The sequence below is a fragment of the Sparus aurata genome, chromosome 10 (assembly GCF_900880675.1).
Source record: "Sparus aurata chromosome 10, fSpaAur1.1, whole genome shotgun sequence".
Lineage (NCBI taxonomy): Eukaryota > Metazoa > Chordata > Actinopteri > Spariformes > Sparidae > Sparus > Sparus aurata.
This window is the reverse complement of record NC_044196.1, coordinates 20,995,978-21,017,727: the sequence shown is the minus strand read 5'-3', so window position 1 is coordinate 21,017,727 and position 21,750 is coordinate 20,995,978. Positions and strand designations below refer to the sequence as shown.

General features: G+C 41.8%; 2 protein-coding genes across 2 annotated transcripts; one reads left to right on the top strand and one right to left on the bottom strand.

Annotated features, from left to right (window-relative positions):
• Positions 1-848: 848 nt before the first annotated feature.
• LOC115589025 (olfactory receptor 2C1) lies at positions 849-7,621 on the bottom strand. Its single transcript, XM_030429674.1, has 3 exons — positions 7,539-7,621; positions 5,052-6,184; positions 849-1,474 (listed from the first exon to the last, which is right to left on the bottom strand). The coding sequence occupies exons 2-3, from the start codon at positions 5,990-5,992 to the stop codon at positions 1,339-1,341; spliced, it is 1,077 nt and encodes a 358-aa protein (XP_030285534.1). The 5' UTR covers positions 5,993-6,184; positions 7,539-7,621; the 3' UTR covers positions 849-1,338.
• Positions 7,622-11,516: 3,895 nt separating this feature from the next.
• LOC115589026 (cornifelin homolog B-like) lies at positions 11,517-19,141 on the top strand. The gene is made up of 4 exons (XM_030429675.1): positions 11,517-11,636; positions 14,465-14,587; positions 15,873-16,021; positions 18,622-19,141. Exons 2-4 carry the CDS (start codon positions 14,467-14,469, stop codon positions 18,712-18,714), a joined length of 363 nt encoding a protein of 120 aa, XP_030285535.1. The 5' UTR covers positions 11,517-11,636; positions 14,465-14,466; the 3' UTR covers positions 18,715-19,141.
• The last annotated feature ends 2,609 nt before the right edge of the window (positions 19,142-21,750 follow it).

Here is a 21,750-nt window from a genome sequence, read left to right as displayed (position 1 = left end):
CGGCATCCAAAGCAGAAGCCGTAAATGCTCTGCTAAGTGTTGCTGTCAGGCACAAACAGGAACCTCTTCCTGCTTTCAGATATATAACAGACAAGACTGCGCTGTGGGTGCGAGACTGAGCGACGGTGAAGGGCCTTGCCGGTGCTTCACGAGCCCTGTGGTTGAAGTGTTGAGAATTTCCCCGGAATTCACGAGCCGTGCTTCTGACTAAAAACCAGCCGACGAGCTGAGCAGCAAAGCGAGCCACAGGTCAACAGAGCCTGCACCTGCATGTGGACCCTTCCCAATGATTATGTTATTCCTTTTTTTTTTTTTTTAGTGAAGGTAAATATTGAGAGAGCGGGCTCGGAGAAAGTCAAGTGCTTTTCAGGTCTATCAGCCCATCCTGTTAGCCTAGCATCATAAAAAAAAGCTTTTAGGCATTTAAGTGTCCCTTTAGTGCCAGGTTAAAGCCGGAAAATGATTAGCTTAGCGTAAAGACGGGAAATGAGGAAAAAGCTAGCCTGGCTTTTCTAAACACATCAACATCTGCTTACCAGCAATTGTAAAGTTCGCAAATGAACACATTACACACATGGTTTACTAGACTGTGAGATGTAACATGGTTTACAATTTGTATGTTTTCTTTGTTTTAATTGTTGGACTAGCTGTTTCCCGCTTTTTTGAGCTAAACTAACGACCGCCGTTAGCTTGTGTGATACCAAGTAATCCCCAGTACGGGATCACCAATGTATGTACTTTTTATTATTAAGAGCTCGCTGATGTTAACTTGATGACGGAATGCAGAACTGTGTGACCTCCCCACTCTTAATTCCAAAGTTGCTGGACATATTCAGCCGGAGCAAGACTGTTAATCTCACAATTTTTAATATCCACAAGGTTAAGAAACACATGGACACAACATTCTCCAGACCGTATATTAAAATATATCCTCCATCCAAGTCGTTTTAATCCCAAAACGATGCAGGGTTTTGTTAGAGGGAGGTTAGAGAAGCGGCCTTGTGCTTGAAGACTCGAGGTTTTAAAATCCCAGGGCTAGCCGGGAACACGTACGTTTAGAGAACCGCCCCACTTCTTTGGAAACCACTCTGTCACTGGGCAGCACCGGTGTGCGCTTCCCTCTGGCAAAAGGTCAAAAAGAGAGCAAAATAAAAACACGCTGAAGTCCTGGCAATGATGCACATCCAGGTCCAGCAAGGAAGAAACCTTCTAGATCTGGATTATTATGTCCAAGGCAGTTCCTTTAGTTTGAGTTCCGTTTAGTTCCTTCGAGGCCAGAGCCGAGAACACATCAGCCCACGTATTATCCAAATGTTCCTGTGGACCTGGTTTTTCCCATCAGGCACTGTCCGAATCGCCTTGACACAAGTCCAATTCATGTGAGGAATTCATGACCGACATTGGGCCGGTTTCCTCCTCCGGGACTTGCGGGACCTCCAGGGAGATGATGGTCTGGGCTGTCAGTGTTCGCTCCCTGAGGAGGGAAAAAGAGAGTATAAAGAGCCTGAAATAACACTCCAGCTATGAACTCATGTGATCCTTTTTAGGGGTCGGGGGTGGGGGGGGTTTGTGGTTAACTGTCTTAACACGGAGAAATTTCCAAAACACTTAAAGGGGAAGTATTTTCTGTTAAGCTGTGGTTTCATGCTGAAATCATGCAACAAAACGTCCATTTTAACAACCCATTTAGTCATCGTGGTAGCTGGGAGGTAATCGTAGCGCTGAACCTCATGCAAATCAAGTCGTTTGACACGTTTCTCTCAGTCGAGTGACTTCATCTGGCTATTAATCACCCAAAGAATTCCCTATTTCATTTTAGCTCTTGCGTTGGAACTCTCGCTGTAATCTCTCTGGTGTTAATAATTGCTGTTTTAAGTACAAGGATAGGCTGTTTAAGTCAAGCTTAAATCAAAGCTGACCAAATTGGACAAAGTCATAGTTTTGACCGCGACACAGTCAAGTCAGGCGGTAGAGAATATGAAGGGGGTGAGACACCAGATCTAAGGACGACAGTCTGTCCTGAAAAGTTAAGGCTTCAACTCAGTTCAGTTCCTCATATCATATACTGGTTATAAAGGATTATTAGTTAGCCTGACACGCTCATCTCAGATAGGAAAGTGTACGCTTCTCTATAAAAAGACGCGTGGGGGTGTGTCTGGGTTGTGGATAACAGATTTGATGAAGGTTTTATCAGACAGTCAACTGAGTAGAGCGAGCTCCATTTCGCCAGCTTTCGTCTTGTGTGCGCGGTGAGAAAATATGTGTAACGCGATTGTTTCAGACGAGCTGGTTGTCATCGGCGAACCTTTTTTTTCCGCACTATATTAGGAACACTTCATGTGATTTCATGTGACATTTGCTACAGGTGTGGAAATTTCCACACATGCAGATGTCCACATATCGGCCCACGCAGACCTACAAAAGGTTTGAAACTCAGCGGTTTTCATATCAATAACTTACTTTGGTTTTATAACTTATGAGCTAATACAAATTATGGGTGGAACATCTCTGGCCGGTGAATATCCTCCTCAAGCAGGACTCCTGGATGAGCTGTAATCCATTTATAAACTATTATCTATATCTTGTTTGTTACTGTAAAGAACTTTTCTTTTTTTTCTTTTTTTTTGGAAATGACTGATTAACATTTGCTGACAGCTTCATATAAGATGCGTAACTGCAGCTACACGGGAAATTGAGAAACTTGTGAGCATTTATTGATGACTTGAGTGTTAATGTGGCAGCCCGGAAGTTCCTCTTATTAACAAGCCTTGGCAAAGAAATGTCCCGTTTGTGGGACGATAAAGGTATACAGATTCTGATTCTGATTCTTTTGAGAAAATGTTACCTTCACTTCTTTATGGATTTTAAAAGTACAATATGTCAAAATTTATGTTGACAACATTCAAAAATGGACATTGAAATGAGACAGAATCACAGTTTTGTCAAGGACAAACGTACAACCACTCCGAGCTCCCAGTCTGGACTGCTAGCCTCACTGCTAACTGAGCTAACTAGCTAACAGCCGTTGCAATTAGTAGAAGCAGTCAGTGGTTACCGTGGAGATAAGTTTTAGAGATAACTTTGACAGCAAATCCACAACTCACCAAATACACCGCATCAGTGTGACGTCGCGGTAACAACAAAAGTAACTACCGAGTGGAAAAGGTGATGGTGATTTGCATTGTGGGCATATATGTGAAATCTGCAAATCTGTTTGTTTGTGTTGCGATTCTCTGCCATAACTGTAACATTTAAAGATATAGATTAAATCACGGTGGGACAACTATTACTTTTTTTACTGTTTTTTATTTTATGTATCATTCATCGCTTTGCAAGCGTCTTTGATATCCACTCAACAGCTCATGTCGGTCTAACTGCTATGGTTATGTTGGTTTAACCTAAGCTCATTATCTGTGTTTCAGTCTGCGGCCCAACAGACAAAATTAGGTCTTCAACCTCACGTTAGTGAAAGTCTTGGTATTGATAAGCAATGACATTTTTGAACATGCGTTGTAGATTTTTTAGATGTATACACCATGAAATAGCATCATTAAAACAAATGATTAGGTTGCATGTAAGCTAATATGTGACGCAGGGTTTTTTCTACCTTCAAGTGATTGTGAAAAAACAAAAACATTGTGATTTGATATATTGGTGCAGAACATGGGCGAGGCTAGCCCATTTTTAGAGGTGTTGGAGCACCCCTAAAAATGGGCTCAGCACCCCTAAAACTGGGAGTAAGAAACAGATTCTGTTTCCATAAAAAAATCTATAATAATAAAGAAAATAATGGCAAAAAAAAAGTTCTCTAATGCTCAAGAGGTTAACATGTTTTCAAGCAGCAATTTCAACTTCTACACTATTTTGTCTCATGTCTTAGAATCTGATTCTGAAATTCTGAAAATGATTTTTTTTTTTATTTATTTATTTTTTTAATTCTCACCAGTAGTCACCATTTAAAGGGTTATTTTTCAAAATTTTCTTCCGGGTGGGTATGCCCCCGGACCCCCCTAGTGTTACTGGTTACCGACTCAGAGCACCACTGCTACAAAAAAAGCTAGGGGAACACTGTGTTCTAAGAATTTTGGACGTGTGGGGTGAACTATTTCTGTCTAAGCTGAAGCCAACAACGGGACAAAATAAACATAAAGAGAGACATAGTGGAGCCACATATTTTCCGGCTTTTTTGGCCTTTGCCAATCACACCTATGGAAAAGTGTTAAGCTAAAGTCAAAAAGAAAAAAAATATGGATTTTGGAGTTAGTTGAACCAATGTTAAAATGATAAAGTTATTTTTCAATAGACATATTTTTTGTTTTTGTGAGAAAAAAGGGTGGGTGGTGGCAGTGGGGCATATTGGGTGCTCAGCACCCCTAAAGCTTTGACCCTAGAATCGCCCCTGGTGCAGCATATACCCAGAGTAACTGCTAACTGCTGCTAGCGGTATTCTGTTTATCCATCCTTGACTGTATCCACTGTTAGCTTGTTAGCTGTGCAGCTAGCTGGACAGCCGTGGGAGTGGCGTGCTGGGAGAAAGAGGTTTTTCAGGCCTGGGGCTAGCTGGTGAGCATGCTAACTTCAGCACATATCTGTACTCTAGTCCGTCATGGAAGTGTTTTTGACACAATGTCAGAAAAGTTCGCTCTTCAGAGTCTGATGATAAATTAAGTTAATTTTTGAATGTTTTAAAGGTGCATTATGTAGTTTTGGGGTGGACATTTCAATGAGAAGAAAAAGATCTTCATTGACTATATGAAAATAAAAACTCCCTTTGTTTTCATGACTGAATAAACAAACTGATCTTACACGACACCACTACTTACTGTTTTACCTTGTTTATACATGGCGGACCCTGCCACCTTTCCTATTTTTCACTAAGAGCAGCTTTTTTAGTCAGTTGTGGAAAAAAAAAATATTTCTGAGTTTGTTTCATTACCTCCTTCATATTGTGAGTTTGAATCCATTAAACTGCATAGTTCCCCTTTACACTACAATTCTTTCACATCACCTTTAATAAGCGGACACTAATGGACGCATCCGTTACTACATACCGTGTTCTATTGTGGGTTTGTGTCCAGGTGACGTGCACAGTCCAGCCGAGGACACTCTTCAGGTACCGGGAGCAGCAGGGGAACCTGTGGCTCAACTCCTCCAGGAGCTCCTCTTTACGCAGGCCGTACACAACCGGCGCAACGCACTGCGCCAGGCTGAAGAAGGCAAAGATGACCACGGCCGAGAGCTCCTTGGTCTCTTGCAGGATGAGCCTCCGTTTGGACAACATCGTCAACACGAAGTTCACAAAGTTCGGGAGGAGGAACACCGCCAGCTGGCTGCCGTGCAGGGCGATCGTCCTGCAGCAGGCCCGGTTGCGCCGGTTCAGCACCCCTAACCGGCGGCCCTCCACCAGAATCCTCACGTAGCTGTACAGGATGAGCAGCGTGCACACGCCTATGAACAACACCTTCTGCAGCTCACCTTTCCTCAGCTGCTCCTGGCCGCACTCCCCGAGATAGTCTTCCCGGCTGGTCTGGAGCAGCAGACTGAGGGGGATGCCCAGCGCCACCAGCCAGGTGAACACGCCCAGCAGCCAGGGCCAGTGCCCCGCCGCGCAGCACGCCGTGTAGCGCATCGGGTGGCACACGGCGCAGTAGCGGTCCAGCGCCATCACCGTGAGCGTCAGCAGGATGTTGGAGCCGCTGCAGATCAGGACGGTGATCATGGCGAAGCAGGCGGCGCGCTCCAGCTGCGCGCCCTGGTGGATCTGGTGGTAGAAGACGCTGCTGGTGCCCAGGTAGACCAGCGCGGACAGCAGCAGGTGGAAGACCAGCACGAAGCGCGCGTGGCTCCGGAGGTGCTCCACGCGGACGATGGTGGAGTTGATGATGAGGTTGAAGAAGAGCAGCACCGAGAAGGACACGGTGGAGACGTAGAAGCGCACGCAGGTATAGTCGTAGGGCTCCGCTGGCGCCGACGTGGCGTTGTTGGCGGACATCGTTCCTCAGCTGGGTGTGGTGGGGTTTATGGGGCGCAGGTGAAGATGAAGATGAAGGTGAAGGTGACGTTGGAGCTGGTGGGAGAGAGAGCCCGTCCGCCGCATGATCCTCCCTCACTGCTGCCTCACTGAAGACTGACTCAGTGCGCGCTCACTGCTCACTACTCTCTCTCTCTCTCTCTCTCTCTCTCTCTCTCACACACACACACACACACACCCACATAGAGAAGTAGTACAGTCACAGGATGCCTCACTTTCAGTATCATCAGCTTAGAATGTACTTAATACGTCTTATTCAGCCTTTTTACTGCTGCAGATGTTTAACTCTGAGCTTATTTGAGTACTTTTATACAACATAAGTTTAATCCACAGCAATACATCAGACCCTATAAGATCATCAAAAAAAAAAAAATAAATAAATAAAAAAAAAAAACATTCATTTTTTGGATATCCAAGAAGTTTTTTTAAATAGTTTATTTAGCTTTAGAAGTAGGAGGATTTCTCCCAACCCTTAAAGGAACAGACCGTCAAACATTTATACACTTTTAAAGTCACTGAATTTGGAGGGAACATGATTTCCCACCGGACAGGAAGGGCGTGAAGGATGCTCAACTCAAATATAACGAGTGACTAAAAGCTCTCAGACAAATTTAGTTGAGTCAAAAGTTGCATAAAATGTGAAAAGAAAAGTAAAAAAAAAAAAAAAAAGTAAATTACAACCTTGAATTTGTACTTTACATCCCTGGTAGCAACAGGGGACCAATCAGAGGTGCCGATGCTGCTCTGTAGGTGTGTGTGTTTGTTTGTTTGTTTGTCTGTCACAGTTCTCTTGTGTTGCTCATTTATTTTATGGAGGATAATGAAGGACATATTGCAATAAAAAAACAAACAAAAAAAACCTGAGTCATGTCTGACAGTGCAGACGAGCTGAGATCCTTATCGCAGCAGGAAACGCACAGCTGCGACCAACAACGTCGACGACGCTATTCAAATGTTCTGGCTAGTCTCAAACCTAAAACCTTCCAGTATGGTTAATATCATGCCCCGTCCCCGTGTAGCACCCACCACCCAACTCAAATGTTGCCCACACACTGGATTGCATCATACAGATATAGGCCGGGAGCCAGCTCCACCCCTTAGGATGTTTTTTGCTACCTTTTTTTCACTATTATTTCCTGTTACATACATTGGGCCATCACAAGTTGATAACCTCCACCCCCAACTCGGGGCCATTTGTCCTCAGGGGCCAAAAAAAACCCTTTTTTGGAAAAGCTTCCGGCAAAATGATGTAATTGCATTTATTAGGGTACTGCAACTGCATAAATGGTCAGATAAGTCTGAGATTTTGCATGGTGTATTCTGACACATAGGGGAATCTATCAGAATAATATTCTGGGGCTTACTGCCTTTCCATTTTCGAATATCACCCTCAGTTTATTCCAAAAGACGAAAAAATGTGTGTCCGCCTGACAAATTGTCATCAAAGGTGATCATTTTCAAGCATTTTATTGTACATATCTGCCTTACATGGATGTGAAGAACTTACCACATTTGTAGGCTTCAATTTAAGTCCAAGATGTCCTTTCTATCTAGGAGATTACACCTGCTATGACCAAAGTTCTCCATTGTACCTCAAATCAGAGAAAACAGAACGTTCAGCTGTCGTGGAGACGTCCTGGTTGCTGTGACACCTTCAAAATGTTATGATTCGATGTCTTTTTGTTATGTTTTCCGTTTGATTTTGAATCCATGGCCTTTTGTGTTCTCCTTTGGCTTTTCAGTGTCTCCTCTGTGTTTTTTTTCCCTCGTTACCTCGCCTACTCGTCTTGTCACTCGTGGGTCTGTATGGTCTTTGTCCTCCCTCTTGTCTTTGTCAGTTCGTTGCGTGATGTCCCCCGTTACTCCGTCAGTCTGTCTCGTTCCTGGTTACCCCGTCTTGGCCTGTCATTCCCTCGTGTCTCCCTTTTGGTATGATTTTTGGTTTCCTACTTCTCGCTTTGATTTGATCTTTGCTTTTTCTTTTGTTTTTTGAGCCTTTTTGCATTTTGTCTTGTTTGCTTGGGCGTCTAGGATCCCTGGGGGTTTCGTATTTATTCAGCTTTTGTTAATAAAGCATCCCTTTTGTTTCCTCCCATTTCCTGCCTCCTGTGTGTGTGTGTGTGTGTCTGCATTTTGGCTAAAACACAACCTCGCCATGACACAAAAGATGTTTTCCAGATGGAAAAGACCCTTCGCACGCGCACCAACAACGGTGTATTCACTCATTCTGGCTGACCGTACCTCTGCTAAGGTTGTAGCCGTGTGATGAGTTGAGGTCACAAGACTCCATCTGTATCTGTGAAGGTGTCTTTTCTCCAACAGCTGCAACACAGAATGGAAAAGTGTCTGTACATGTACGCTTACAAAGTCCTAATCAAGCTTAATAATTCAATTTACATTCATGTTTGTGTCCAAGCAGGGGTCAGCCCTAAACCCATTTTGGTAACGAAAGCATCCATGTCTCAGCCTTTTCCTCCAGCGCCATCATCAGTCCAGCCTACATCTTTCTTTGCTCCAGTTCTTACACGTCACTCAAGTCTTTTGCTCGAGTTCTCGCCCCAGGCTCTGGTTTCAGTCCCACACGCCTGCAGGAAGAAGAAACGCTGCTTGCACGTGACCTCGGCTTCACATTTGTTTACCGCACAGTCATATTTGTTTTTTTTTTCCAGCGAGTCGTGTGTTTTTTTATTTATTTTTTTATTTGAAGGGGGCATGCAAACACACCTAGATTTAGATACCAAAGTACCAAAAAAAAAATCCAAAACAGATCATCAGTCGACAATAAAATCATAGTCCTCTAGCAGATGATCCGCCCAGTGCATGATGGGTGCATCATTCCTGAGCTCTGTACACCATCTACTGTACACAACAGGTATTATAGCAAGTGAAGGAACAGTACAGATAGTATTTTAAATATAGAAAATTACCACAATCAATGCAGGAAACAAAGCTAGACCTCAATGTTGTGTTTATATGGTAGTATATTTAGGCTGTAATCATGGCGGAAGGGTTAACCCTCATGTTGTGTTTGTTTCATGTTAAACAATTTTGTGTTCCCGGTCAAAAATGACCGTTCCATTTAAACCCATCATAAAAACTGTATAATACATATATTATCACTACTTGCTGTGTTAGATCTTTTTATCAACTTCAGTTCTTGTGAACATTACAAGTTTTGAACTTCTATTTGTTATTTTTGTTACCGACCAGTGGCCCTCACATCTTACGTCATGAAGGTGCTGGAGAGACTGGTTTTGGCCAACCTGAGGCCGCAGGTGAGAGCCCCGCTAGACCCTTTGCAATTTGCTTACCAGCCCCACTTGGGAGTTGATGACGCTGTCATCTACCTGCTGAAACGAGCCCATTCGCACCTGGATGGTGGAGGAGGCACTGTGGGAATCACATTCTTTGATTTCTCTAGTGCTTTTAACACCATTCAGCCACTGCTACTGGGGGAAAAGCTGCGGGTGATGGGTGTAGACGACACAATGATCTCCTGGATTACTGACTACCTGACAGGCAGGCCACAGTTTGTCCGTATGGGCAGTGTTCTGTCTGATGCGGTGGTTAGTGATACAGGAGCTCCACAGGGGACTGTGCTGTCTCCTTTCCTGTTCACTTATACACCACTGACTTTCAGTACAACACCGGGTCGTGTCACCTGCAAAAGTTTTCTGACGACTCGGCTGTTGTTGGGTGTATAAGTGAGGGACAGGAGGAGGAGTACAGGGCACTGGTAGACAACTTTGTGGAGTGGACTGGACAGAATCACCTGCGGCTGAACATCAGCAAGACCAGAGAGATGGTGATAGATTTCAGGAAGAAGAGGAAGACGGCTTTCCAACCTCTGTGCATTCTGGGAAAGGATGTGGAGGCGGTGGAGGATTACAAGTACCTGGGTGTTACCATCAACCACAGACTGGACTGGAGATCTAACGCTGAAGCTGTTTACAAGAAGGGGATGAGCAGACTTTACTTCCTGAGGAAGCTGAGATCCTTCAACGTGTGCAGCAAGATGTTGGAGATCTTTTATCAGTCTGTGGTGGCCAGTGTACTTCTCTTTGCTGTGGTTTGTATTTGGTTTGTATATATTATTATTGTTATAGTATTTTTTGCAGATTTTGTTTTGTTGTATATATTATTATTGTTTATTGTTTATAGCACACTGTGCACTGTATATATACACTATGTATATATTGGATTCTATTTATGTTATGTACAAAGTGTTTTATTTGCGGACCCACTACTGCTGTAACAAAATAATTTCCCAGTCTGGGATCATTAAAGTAATTTTATCTATCTATCTATCTATCTATCTATCTATCTATCTATCTATCTATCTATCTATCTATCTATCTATCTATCTATCTATCTATCTATCTATTTATTTATGGCCTGTATACCTCACTGATCTGAGCGTATACATCTTGAATTTGAGTTCTAAAAAGCATCATTTCTGGATTATTTTGACTATAAAAAATAATCAGATGGAACATAGTACCGGTATATTGTTTATCACAGACTACCTAGGGTCAAAGTTACCAAGGACATTTGTTTTGAAACCATTACATTTTTTTATACAGTAACATAAAGTAACACTAGTCGTGTTCCCGGTCAAAGGGGGTTAGGTGGGTCTCAGGTGGAGATGAAGACCAGGATAAGTTCCCATTCTTTGACCTGAATGTGACAGCAGCCTCAGCATGGCCATCCTCTTCATCACTGGATTCCTCCCCATCAGTTAATTCTTGGTCTGGATTATATTCTGTGTCGTCTTCATCTTCTGACACTTCCTCCTCCAATCCATCCTCACTGTCAGTATCCTGGCCTCTCTCCTCCTCACCAGTGTGGTGATCACATGTGTAATCAATAGCCTCACTTATGGTATATCGACGTGCCATGGTGCTGCCACACAATGAACTGTGAGCAAGGCCTCAAAAAAGCATTTATATAGGCTACCAAAGCTGCGAGAAAAGTTCAATATTATTGAAACAATGTTCCAACAACTTTCTGAGAACAGGTGTTGTTCCCGCGGGAGAGAGACTCTACTGGGCTAAGGTTCCCGTGGTGGTTGCCTGGGAACCAAGGTGTGTGTGTGTGTGTGTGTGTGTGTGTGTGTGTGTGTGTGTGTGTGTGTGTGTGTGTGTGTCCATATGACAAATGAGGATGTACCTGAGATCAGTTTTTTACACTTATTGTAGTCTCCCCCATTCATTTCTAATGACTGGTCATTTTTGACCGGGAACACCAAGAGTGTACAAAAGTTGAATAAAATACACAAAATTGTATGCAAATAAATACTATTTATTTTGTGTGTTGAAATCCTCTTTGTGGACAAAGTCATGGACTCTTAGGTCAGTCTGATCAAATTAAGTACATTTTTCAGAGATAAAACTTTTAAATCGGACAGATTTGACCGGAACACAACATAAGGGTTAAGCCTTAAGGACTTCTCCAATTTAGAAAAAAGGGGGCAGGCTCTTCTTGAGAAAAAGACAGTGCGTGCACCAGACAGAGCCACATCTTCTTTCCACCTCTTACACACACATCCAACCGACGTGACTGAATCCATTTCTTTTCTCCCGAACTCACGGAACCAGACGAGAAGGTAAGAATAAAGTTTGTATATTAAGTCAACACTCATGATTCAGTAGCCTGGTGTTTGGCTGATGTTGTGCCTACAGTCAGCCTCTTTAATAGCTAATTAGATATCTCATTATATTGTCTCATTTGATAAAAACATTCAAAGCTCAAAAGTTTATAAAATAACAAGATGCTGTGATTTTGTCATCCTGTTCATGCCCCAAAATGGCGGGCTTGCCTGATTACACCTTTGGCATTAAAATAAACTCTGCTAGCCATTAACAGCATTGTAGTTATCAGTGCACAGTGCAGTGAGGTCAAAACGATGCAAAATGTCGTAATAATTGATAGATTTGATGTTATTTGCATGGCAATTCCAGCAAAGCCATGGCTGTGTCTATTTATAAGCATCATGGTTATGAGAATAAGTGACTTTTTTGAAAAAAACCTCTTTATTTATAGACATTTTTACATATAAGGACAGTGTACTAACAAAACACGAAGTAGTACAGGAGACAAAAACAAGCAAATATGAGGTCGTGGGGAAGTCAGCATGTCAAGGCAAGATTATCTCGTACAAAAAATAAATATCGTACATATTACCATACAGTAATTAAGAGAAATGTGTCTTTCTGGCTAAATAAACGCACCATTTCCCCCACCATTTTTCTCCCAATTCCCATTTTTTCCTCAGAAATGGCTAAGATTTTTCATAAAAGCATATATAACAAGAATCTTTGATTATCCAACCATGATCTATGTACAAGTTCCACTGACATACAATCCCCCCCACTAAATCCGAAAAAAACATACAGGTATTTATTCCAACACCAACTCTTGGCCCCAAAACTAAGCCCATTTATTGCATTGAAGTGGCAACTGACATTGCAGAAACAAATAAATAACAATACAGTAATGTCAACTTACTGTGGAATATGTATAACGTGTAAAACTATGAAGCTATTAAAAATGTCTGGAGTAGGCATATATGGTGTGGTGGTAACCTAACATCTGGAGTAAGGGTGTGTGTGTGTTTGTGTGTGCACGCGTGCGTGAGGGAGAGTGAGACGAGATGAGTGTGTGTGTGTGTAAAGTTATTTGGTGTAGGCTCTCTTGCAATTTAACACAAATTATTATCATAGTTCCACATCTTAACATGATATCTAGTCATACCGACATCAGGCTACAGCCTCTACAAATACCATACGTTCTAACTGGGCATGGTAGGCTACGTTAAATTAGCTAACATCAATGTTGTGTCAGCGACGCTTAGTGAGCTGGTGTTAACAACTGGATGCTTTCGGTTCAGATGTTGAATCATTGTTGACGTGCTGTTGCGGTACGCCAGTTCTGCTTTGCAGTTGACATATTGCACTTTGTTATCTTCTGTTTTAAGTGTGAAATGATCCCAAACTTTGCACATTCTCTGACTTTTGCGGTCTGTCTTTTTTCGAGTTGCTTGAGAAATCGTTTCAGCTCTATAGCTGAGCGCCAGTTTGTTTTGACTTCTGTTTGGGGGTGATGAAAAAGCGAATCAGGTTCTTCCAACAGAAGTCTCTCCAAGTCCAGGAATTCGTGGATGATGACTGTATTTCCCAGGCTTTCAGCCACATGTCTTTGGTTATTTCAATGTCCAGCTCTTTCTCCCATCGCTGTTTCACATAGTCTGTGTTGTCCTTGCTGAGTGATGTGATGTATTATGTGTGGATAATAGTGTGTAGCTCTTCTGAATTAAAACCTTTCACCTTTGTATTGAAATAATCGCAAAGCTGTAAGTACCTGTAAAAGACCTGCCCACCCAATCCATATCTCTGACATAAATTATTGAAACTAACAAGCTCCACTTTTTTGACAATCTTGCACATAAACCCACCATCTATATCTGTGATCTAGCAGTCCTGGTATAAATTCAGAGTCGTACGCCGGCCATTTGAGCAGTTTCACCTCTTTTTGGAATTGGAAACGTTTAACCACTTCCACCCATATTTTCAGTGAGAAATTCACCCGTTGACTTGCTGTCTGTGGTATTTGGTACTTGATGTGGGATGAGTGCCAGTTGAAGTTATACTTTGCAATTAATTCTTGCGTGGGAGTGTAGTTGAATGCCATAACCTGGGTCTTGTGTATATTAAGGACATACCCTGAGTATACCCCATACGTCTCCAACATTTTCATTAGCCGAGGCGGGCTTGAATCTGGTCGTCTCCATATAAACTTACTTTGTGCTCCACTCCTCCTACAAATGTACCCTTTAATTCTGTCTCCTGTCGTATCGCTTGGGCTAGAGGTTCAATGAATAAATTAAAAAGACTGTGATTGTGTGCCTATTAACCTGGTCTGACTGGGAATATAAAGATTTGTACTATTTCTCAAATGCCTTTTGTATACCATCCAGACTGCTAGTAATTTTGTTTGTGGCAGGGTCTCTAATCTTACGGATGGTGTTTTCTGCTAGTTGTTTTTTCTGAGCCTCCAAGCGAGCAGTTTTGTCATAATGTTTCATAAACCACATATTTTCTCAACTTCCTCACTTAGTATTTTATCGATCTCCTGTTCAGCAGTTCTAATTTGGTATATAATAGAGGGTTCTGTCTTAGCAATGTGCACTTGTTCCATTGTGGGTATTGAACGGATGGAACTTGTCCAAGCATGCGCTGCTCGAAATGCTTCAAAACCAGCACACTTACAGCCACTCTGTTTTCACTTTGGGGTTAATGCTGCGGTAGCAACACACCCACTTTCTTGTTTAACAGACCCTTGAAAAGCATTGATCGTTATCCAGCTAGTTCGCATGTGGAATCGAACATCCTGTGCCCCTTCCCAGCTCCTCCATCTCTGTCTTGTCTCTTCCAGGCATGGACCAGCAGTCTGGCGTCCACCAGCAGCCCGCTGAGGTGGGGACGATGATGACACAAGCACAAAGCCCTGGGACATGGAGCACCGGCATGTTTGATTGCTTCAGTGATATGGGCACCTGTAAGTGAGGCCAGAAGAATAATACTGCTCTAGAGCTGAATCGATTATTCGAGTAACTCGAATAATTCGATTACAAAAAATGGCCGAAGCAAAATCTCTGCCTCGAGGCTTTGTTTAATTCCTATCGCACATGTTATGCGGCCTGCTTAGCTCAGGGATCATTTTTCCACGCGGACTGTTATTATGGACACACACTACTACGTTCAGAATTGAGTTGGCGCGATGGCGGAGAGCCATGAAACCGTCTGTAAAAGACAGAGAATGTCCAAAGTTTGGGATCATTTCACGCTTAAAAAAGAAGATAACAAAGTGCAATGTGTCTACTGCAAAGCAGAACTGGCGTACCACAACAGCACGTCAACAATGATTCAACATCTGAACCGAAAGCATCCAGTTGTTAACACCAGCTCACCAAGCGTCGCTGACACAACATTGATGTTAACGAATTTAACGTTAATGCTGTAGATGCACAAATCTACAAAGCCAATTGCTTGGTCTATTTAACAGGCCTGTCATTTTTGTTATGCATTATTTGGTATTGTTGTTTAATAATGCAAAATTATTTTTCATTAGATTACTCGATTAATCGATGGGACAATCGGTAGAATACTCGATTCTAAGAATATTCGAAAGCTGCAGCCCTATACTGCTCGTCAATTTGTGTTATTCACCAGCACAAGACTGCAGATTAGCTTCGGTACCTGGCTCTCAAACTACTTCTCACACGGAACCACCATCATCAGAAACTCTTTCCTAGATAAACTACATTATTTTTTCTTCAAATTGCTTTTTTTGTCCAACGGCCCCGAACCCCCAAAGACTCTTCATCATGAATCGTAAGGGACAAAGAAAAAGTCTAGCAAATGTTTGACATTTTTGCTTGAAAACTGACTGAAACGATTCATCGGTTATGAAAATAGTCGGTATTTAGTTTTCTTTTATTAGATTAATCAATTGGTTCATTGATTAATCGACTTATTGTTGCAGCTCTACTGAATAGCTTCTCCTTTTCCTCCAATTCTCCCTCTTTTGCAACCGAACCTACGCTCTCGCTGTGCCATCATCAGGTTGACAGAGCTCCCCCGGAGACACAGATAACAGTTAACAAATGTTTTGTCTGTTGTGCTGCACATTAACAGTAAACTGACTTTTCACACAAATGTGAACCTGGGGTAGTTCCTCTTTGAATTTATGCAAAACTGTAAGGTCAGCCAGTTTCGGTGGGTCACTGCGTTATGGGAAAGTTCATATGTTGTTCATTTTTCTTGTCTCTTCTGCTCTCAAGGTTGCTGCGGTCTTTTCTGCTTCCCCTGCATGCAGTGTCAGACGGCCTCTGACTACGGCTGGTGCTTCTGCATGCCAGTCCTGGACTCCTTCTGCTGCGTGGTTTCCTACCTCCTCCGCTCAAATATCAGAGAGCGCCACGGCATCGCTGTAAGGCGGGTTTGGGAAGGGACGGGGGCATAGGTGGGGAGAGAGTGAGTGCATACGTAAAGGTTCAGTGAGGGCTAGGTTAAAAATCCTTTTTTGATAAGCAATGATTGTCAGGTGAATTATCCAATATTGATAGTCAAAGATTAACTGAAAAAAATATTTGTGCCAAACACCAGTAGTTTAAGTTGTGTCTCTGTCGCAGTTGTGCACAGGTGTGCCCTGTGACATCACTATTGGGTGTGGTTACAGGTGCAAAAAGGCATTTAAGTACATGGAGAGATTGGCACAGTTGTGAAACGACAAAGAGTATGGTAAAACAATTACAAAATGCACCATGAAACTGCAATTCCGGTAGTTCCTGTTATAACATCTGATAGCAAACGCTGTAGTTGTAGTTCCCTAATGGCCAGCAGGTGTTGTTTTAGATAATGGCGGAGATGCATGTGGTAAAGAAACACTTCCTCAGTTTTCTTCACATGCATATTTGCATTCAGTTACATTACAGCTGTTGCACAATCTCGGGTCAGCCGCTGTCGTTCTGAACCTGTTATAGTAGAGAAATAACAAAGTCAATGTCAAATGCATGAAGTCTCTCAATCAAAACAGTGAAAACAAAATATGTAGTTAGAATTCCCTGCAGATGAAAATCTGTCTGATGTGGCTCGGGCAGAAACGTTCAGAGAGACGAGACGAGCTAATTCCAGTTTTATTCATGTGATGTTCAGTTTTGTATTTGGAAATCCTTCCTGATTCTCTAAATCTCTCCTAGAGGTCATAGTGACCGGTGACCAAATAAAACACGTAGTTACCTCGAGTAAAATTATGTATTTCTCTCGGTTTGAACTTTGTTGGAAACGTTTGGGATTATGTAAGTACCTAACCCAAAAACTACATCTGCAGAATTCAGATTGTTTTTTTCAGCAAAGATAAGCCAATGTGATACATCAGAGCAGCATACAATGATCTGAGGCAGGTTGAAAGAAATATTTAGTACTTTGTTCCTCAGCAGTAAATCTATTCTTTGACACATTCTCACACTGGACCACAACTTTTGATCTTAACGTTAACTGTATGACACAAGAGTGTTACACACATGCACAAGAGGGTAAGTTAGGTCTGCTAATATCGAACAGTGAGGGACAGTTAAGACAGCAAATGATCGGTCTGTTGACCAAACCTGCTCCACAGGGTCATCACTGTGAAGTGCATGATTGATAATAACTGAGATGTACTACTGAATGTTAATGTCAAGCAGTGTCATCCAACATTCTTTACATGTTGGACAGACACACTCAGTTTTATTGTGAGGTTAGTCATTGCAGAGTTGGATGTATTTTTATCGTTTGAAGGCCACTCCCATTTGTTTCTTATTGATGGCCGATCCCGAAACTCCTCACATGATGTTTTGCAATCGATCACTACATGTGTTGCATACTAATTTCTGGCCTCCTACACAATGTTTGTTTTACTTGTAACGCTAGACAAATGAGGAACTTCGAACTGTAAATAGTAATGTGAACGATAGTGTCCAGGGCGTTGCATTCAGAGCCTTCAAACAGCGCCAGAGCTTCGCAAATTGTTAAGTCGTGGTATAACTAAAAATACGAGTTCACTGAGGCCTCGCCCTGGAGCCTTATGACATCCCATCCAGTAGAGCGTTTGGTTAGCAACCGATCGCTTGTGACTGCTCTAAGAAGCAACTGAAAACAAGATATCAATATCACGACAGCTGCGTGTGGCATCATACAGTTAGCTGACAGTACAAAGCTCACAATTCAGTACATAAATTCATTCATTTTTTGTCATAGTTTGACTTAGAAAAAATTATGTTTGTATCAAATAACTGATTGAATCTGTGTTATGCATCCAATGTACAAAATTGTGTGGTTTTCATTTCTTATAGATTGCAGTGTGCAATGCATGGAGTAATTTAAGAGTATAAATCATTGTGTTGGACAAGCAAGTCCTCATTTCATAAAAGTAAGCTAAAGAATAAAGCATGAGGAGATAAAAAAAAAAATGTCCTAAGAAATTGTAAGTAGTTATTACATATTACATGTTAACTAAAAATTCTGCAGCTCATCAAAACACCAACATATACGATACTGACAGTTTGAATGCTCCAAGTGATGAAATACAATTTTGCATACAATTTGAAGGTAAACAACCACAACTCTGAATGATGGAGTTTGAACTTAGACTCCCAGCGAACTTAGGAAACCAGTTAGTTGCCTGTGGGATAAAGGTGAGAGAGAGGATGGTAGGTAAATCTATTCAAATATTCTCTGAACCTCAGCTGTTATTGTCGATTGAACACTGCAGCAGAGGAAACTGCACCTGGAGCTCTGTACACTGCCTCCCCAGCACTTAATCATTCGATCAATCAATCAAAGCTTTATTGTCATTTAGTTGTACCAACAAAAGTAGTACAACACAAATGAGATTACGTTTCTCCGGGATCAATAACACAAACACAATCAACACACACAATATATAAATATAATAATTTAAAACTAAAGCTATAACTAAGGCTCATGAAGTGCATCAGTGCGCATGCTCCAGATCATCCCTTCTCCCTTCCTGTCTTCTTCCACTTGCAGGGCTCGAGCTTCGATGACTGCATCAAGATCAGTTGTTGTTACCCGTGCGTCTGGTGCCAGATGAACCGGGAGCTGAAGATCAGGGGGAACTAGCCGGGCTGTGCCTCAGTGGCCATCAGGGGTTAGGAGGCAACCCTTTGGGCATTTGACATGTATACCAAATATAGTTTAGTCCATACAGTCTACTACTAGTACATTTCTATTGGTGTTATGATGACAAAAATATACATGATGGATTTATTATGTTTGTTCTGTGATCAGTATTAGGTTGAAAGAAATATGTAGCAAACATGCCAAACTTTCCACAGTTAGCACTGAGCATCTATTGTCCTCTGTCTTTGATGTATAGATTTAGCTCACAATTAACCTTGCTTTTCAAAGGTTTAGATTCACTGTTAAAGCCAGTTGTTTTGAGCAGACTGTTAACACGTTTGATTTTATAATATGTAATATCAGCTCAGGTTTTTGTCCGATCTTTGATTCACTCTTGCAAATAAAATATTGATATTTCCGTCAACAAGCTAGTCTCAAAATCTTATTCCTAACCTGAGTGACGAAAAAGAAAAAAATAATTTCTTAACACATATACTATATAATCTATATACCAATGACCAATTTATGTGTTCACCCTGTTCTGCAATGAGACAATAGTGCACAACAGCATCTTTACCACAACAAAACAAGCCACTGTAAACTTTTAAGGGTGAGTTTTTTGTTTCACTGAGTCTTGGGCTGTGTCCGAAATCCCTCACTACTCCCTATTAGGGCTGGGTATCACCAGGTACCTCGCGATACGATACTATCACGATATTGTGCCCACGATAATGACGATATCACGATACAACGATTCTGCGATAATCGATATATTGCAAGAAATTTCATCCGCGATACATCACGATATCTGTGTCACTGAAGAAATTCAGAATTTATTGACTGCACTGAATCCATTTCAAAGGAATAACAAAACATTGTCAATCAATTTCACATGAATGACAGCCAAGTAAACAAAGAGTATATTGCACAGTGTCTCTTCTTAACACACACACTGACTACAACTATCATTAAATATCTATATGTGTGGGTTTCAGAGCTACTTAAACCATTTTTTAAATTGTATTTGGTTGTATACCTATGTTTGAATAAAAATAAAGCTGTCCTCCGAAGAGGGGTGGTGGAAAAAAGAATTTTTTTTTTTTCATTCTTAAATATCGATATTTGGCACCAGTGTATCGATAACGTACCTCAAGACGAAATGTCGCGATATATCGTAGTATCGATATTTTGGCACACCGCTACTCCCTATATAGTGCAGTGCATAATGACTACGCCATTTTGTAGTGCTGCTCGAATGTCTGGTGGGAAATATTATACAAAGAAACAAGAGGAAGGTCTTCTAACGGCCCGAGAGAAAGGTTGGCAGATAAATATGTATTTTTGACCTTACAGGTGGATGTTTCATCATCAGTACAAATGATCAACAGTGTTCAGGATTCTTTAGACTTTTTTTGTACACATTTGTGCGTTGATTGTGCGTTCCTCCCGCCGTCTTCACTGGCAAAAACCCCAAAGACAGATAAGATCAGTGATGGTTTATTGATCGATATGACGGAGAAGGCAAAAATCTGTCATATTTTTCTTTCTGCACTACAGAACAGATGGTTTTATTATGAAGGCTCCTGGAGGTTCAGGTGAAGACAATGATACAGAAAAAGCTCTTTCAAGCACTTTTCAAAAACTTTTCCAGGTAGTTTAAGTGACAATGAGAGGACTCATATTTTAGATTTACTGTACTTCAAACCAGCAGAGCTCAGTCTCACAGGTTCTGCTTTGGATGGAAACATAAACAAGTAATGACACAAATATAATGTATAATATGAAAGAGAGTGTTTGAAAATGTTGAATTAACACAGTTTGAGCTATAAAGATATAAAATGTTGAAGTTATCACATCTGTGATAAATATTAAAACATTCAGAATATCGGAGCGGTCTCCAGAGCTTTGACTCGAGCAGCGAACACCAGAACTCTCTTCTTCACTTCGGCGTTGATGGTGGCCTGCGAGGCCCGAGGGTTCTCATGGAGAAACTGTGAGATACGGAGGATACACTCCCTCTGAGGACACACACACACACGCACACACACACACACACACACACACACACACACACACACACACACACAGTGATGAGCTCACACACATCTGATGTTCTGTCGGCTCTTTATTTGATTTTTATGTTTAGAATTAATCAAATTGATCTTTAAAAACAGTCCCTGACTTGATGTGATGTGTCTGTCACTCTCCTCTCATGCTTATTATATAAACATAAAGTAATTTAGAAGAAAATGACCCTTCAGGGTTCCCGTACATGACTCTGACTCATCCAGGAGCCTGTCAGGTTCACACATAGCTGTCATCCTGGTAAATTCTGTACATTTCCTCCTCACAGCGCCCCATGCAGGCGGCACACAGTCACCTTGTAGGTGTCCACTTAGTCCTGGCCGGTGATCCGGTTCAGCAGCTGTCTGCCGTGCCAAACTAGACAGTCTACTGGAAACCCCTATATGACCCATACTAAACCCAGAAATGTGGTTTCCTGTGAACTTTTATTATCAAAACGTTATCTATAGGTTTAGCAGATGAGATTAAAGCGAAACTCTCGCCAAAAAGCAACCGAGGCTTTATTTGGGATTGAATATGAGTCAATCCTTCGTGTGAAAGCATAATTACGACGAAAGAGGCACTTTTAAGATTTACCGTAGTTTCGGTTTTGGGCACATTAATTTTAAACGGGAGTGCATGGGGCAAGACATGCTAGCATCAAAATCGCTATTTTTAGAACACTAAGAAGGCTCGACACAACATGAAACTTTGCTCGTTGGCACGCTTGAGGAGCGGTTCACCATTACTCTCCTGCCTGTCAGGTCGCACTCGGGGATCAACACTTTTTGCCTGCCATGACGGCAACGCGCAGGAGGTGCAGCCGCTAACGTGAGTAGTTCAAAAACCTTCTTTTTCATAAACCCTCTGTACACAAACAATGTTCTCAATGCTCTTGTTCATGAGTAGAGACCCTAGTGATGCTACGAGCAAAGTTTCATGTTGTGTCGAGCCTTTTTAGTGTTCTAAAAA

Bases quoted from the DNA above. Each gene is read 5' to 3' on its own strand.
- LOC115589025 (XM_030429674.1), bottom strand. From the start codon at position 5,992: ATGTCCGCCAACAACGCCACGTCGGCGCCAGCGGAGCCCTACGACTAT. The intron at 1,475-5,051 runs GTATGTAGTAAC...TTCCCTCCTCAG, and splicing joins CAAACCCACAATAGAACACG to GGAGCGAACACTGACAGCCC.
- LOC115589026 (XM_030429675.1), top strand. From the start codon at position 14,467: ATGGACCAGCAGTCTGGCGTCCACCAGCAGCCCGCTGAGGTGGGGACG. The intron at 14,588-15,872 runs GTAAGTGAGGCC...TCTGCTCTCAAG, and splicing joins CTTCAGTGATATGGGCACCT to GTTGCTGCGGTCTTTTCTGC. The intron at 16,022-18,621 runs GTAAGGCGGGTT...TTCCACTTGCAG, and splicing joins GAGAGCGCCACGGCATCGCT to GGCTCGAGCTTCGATGACTG.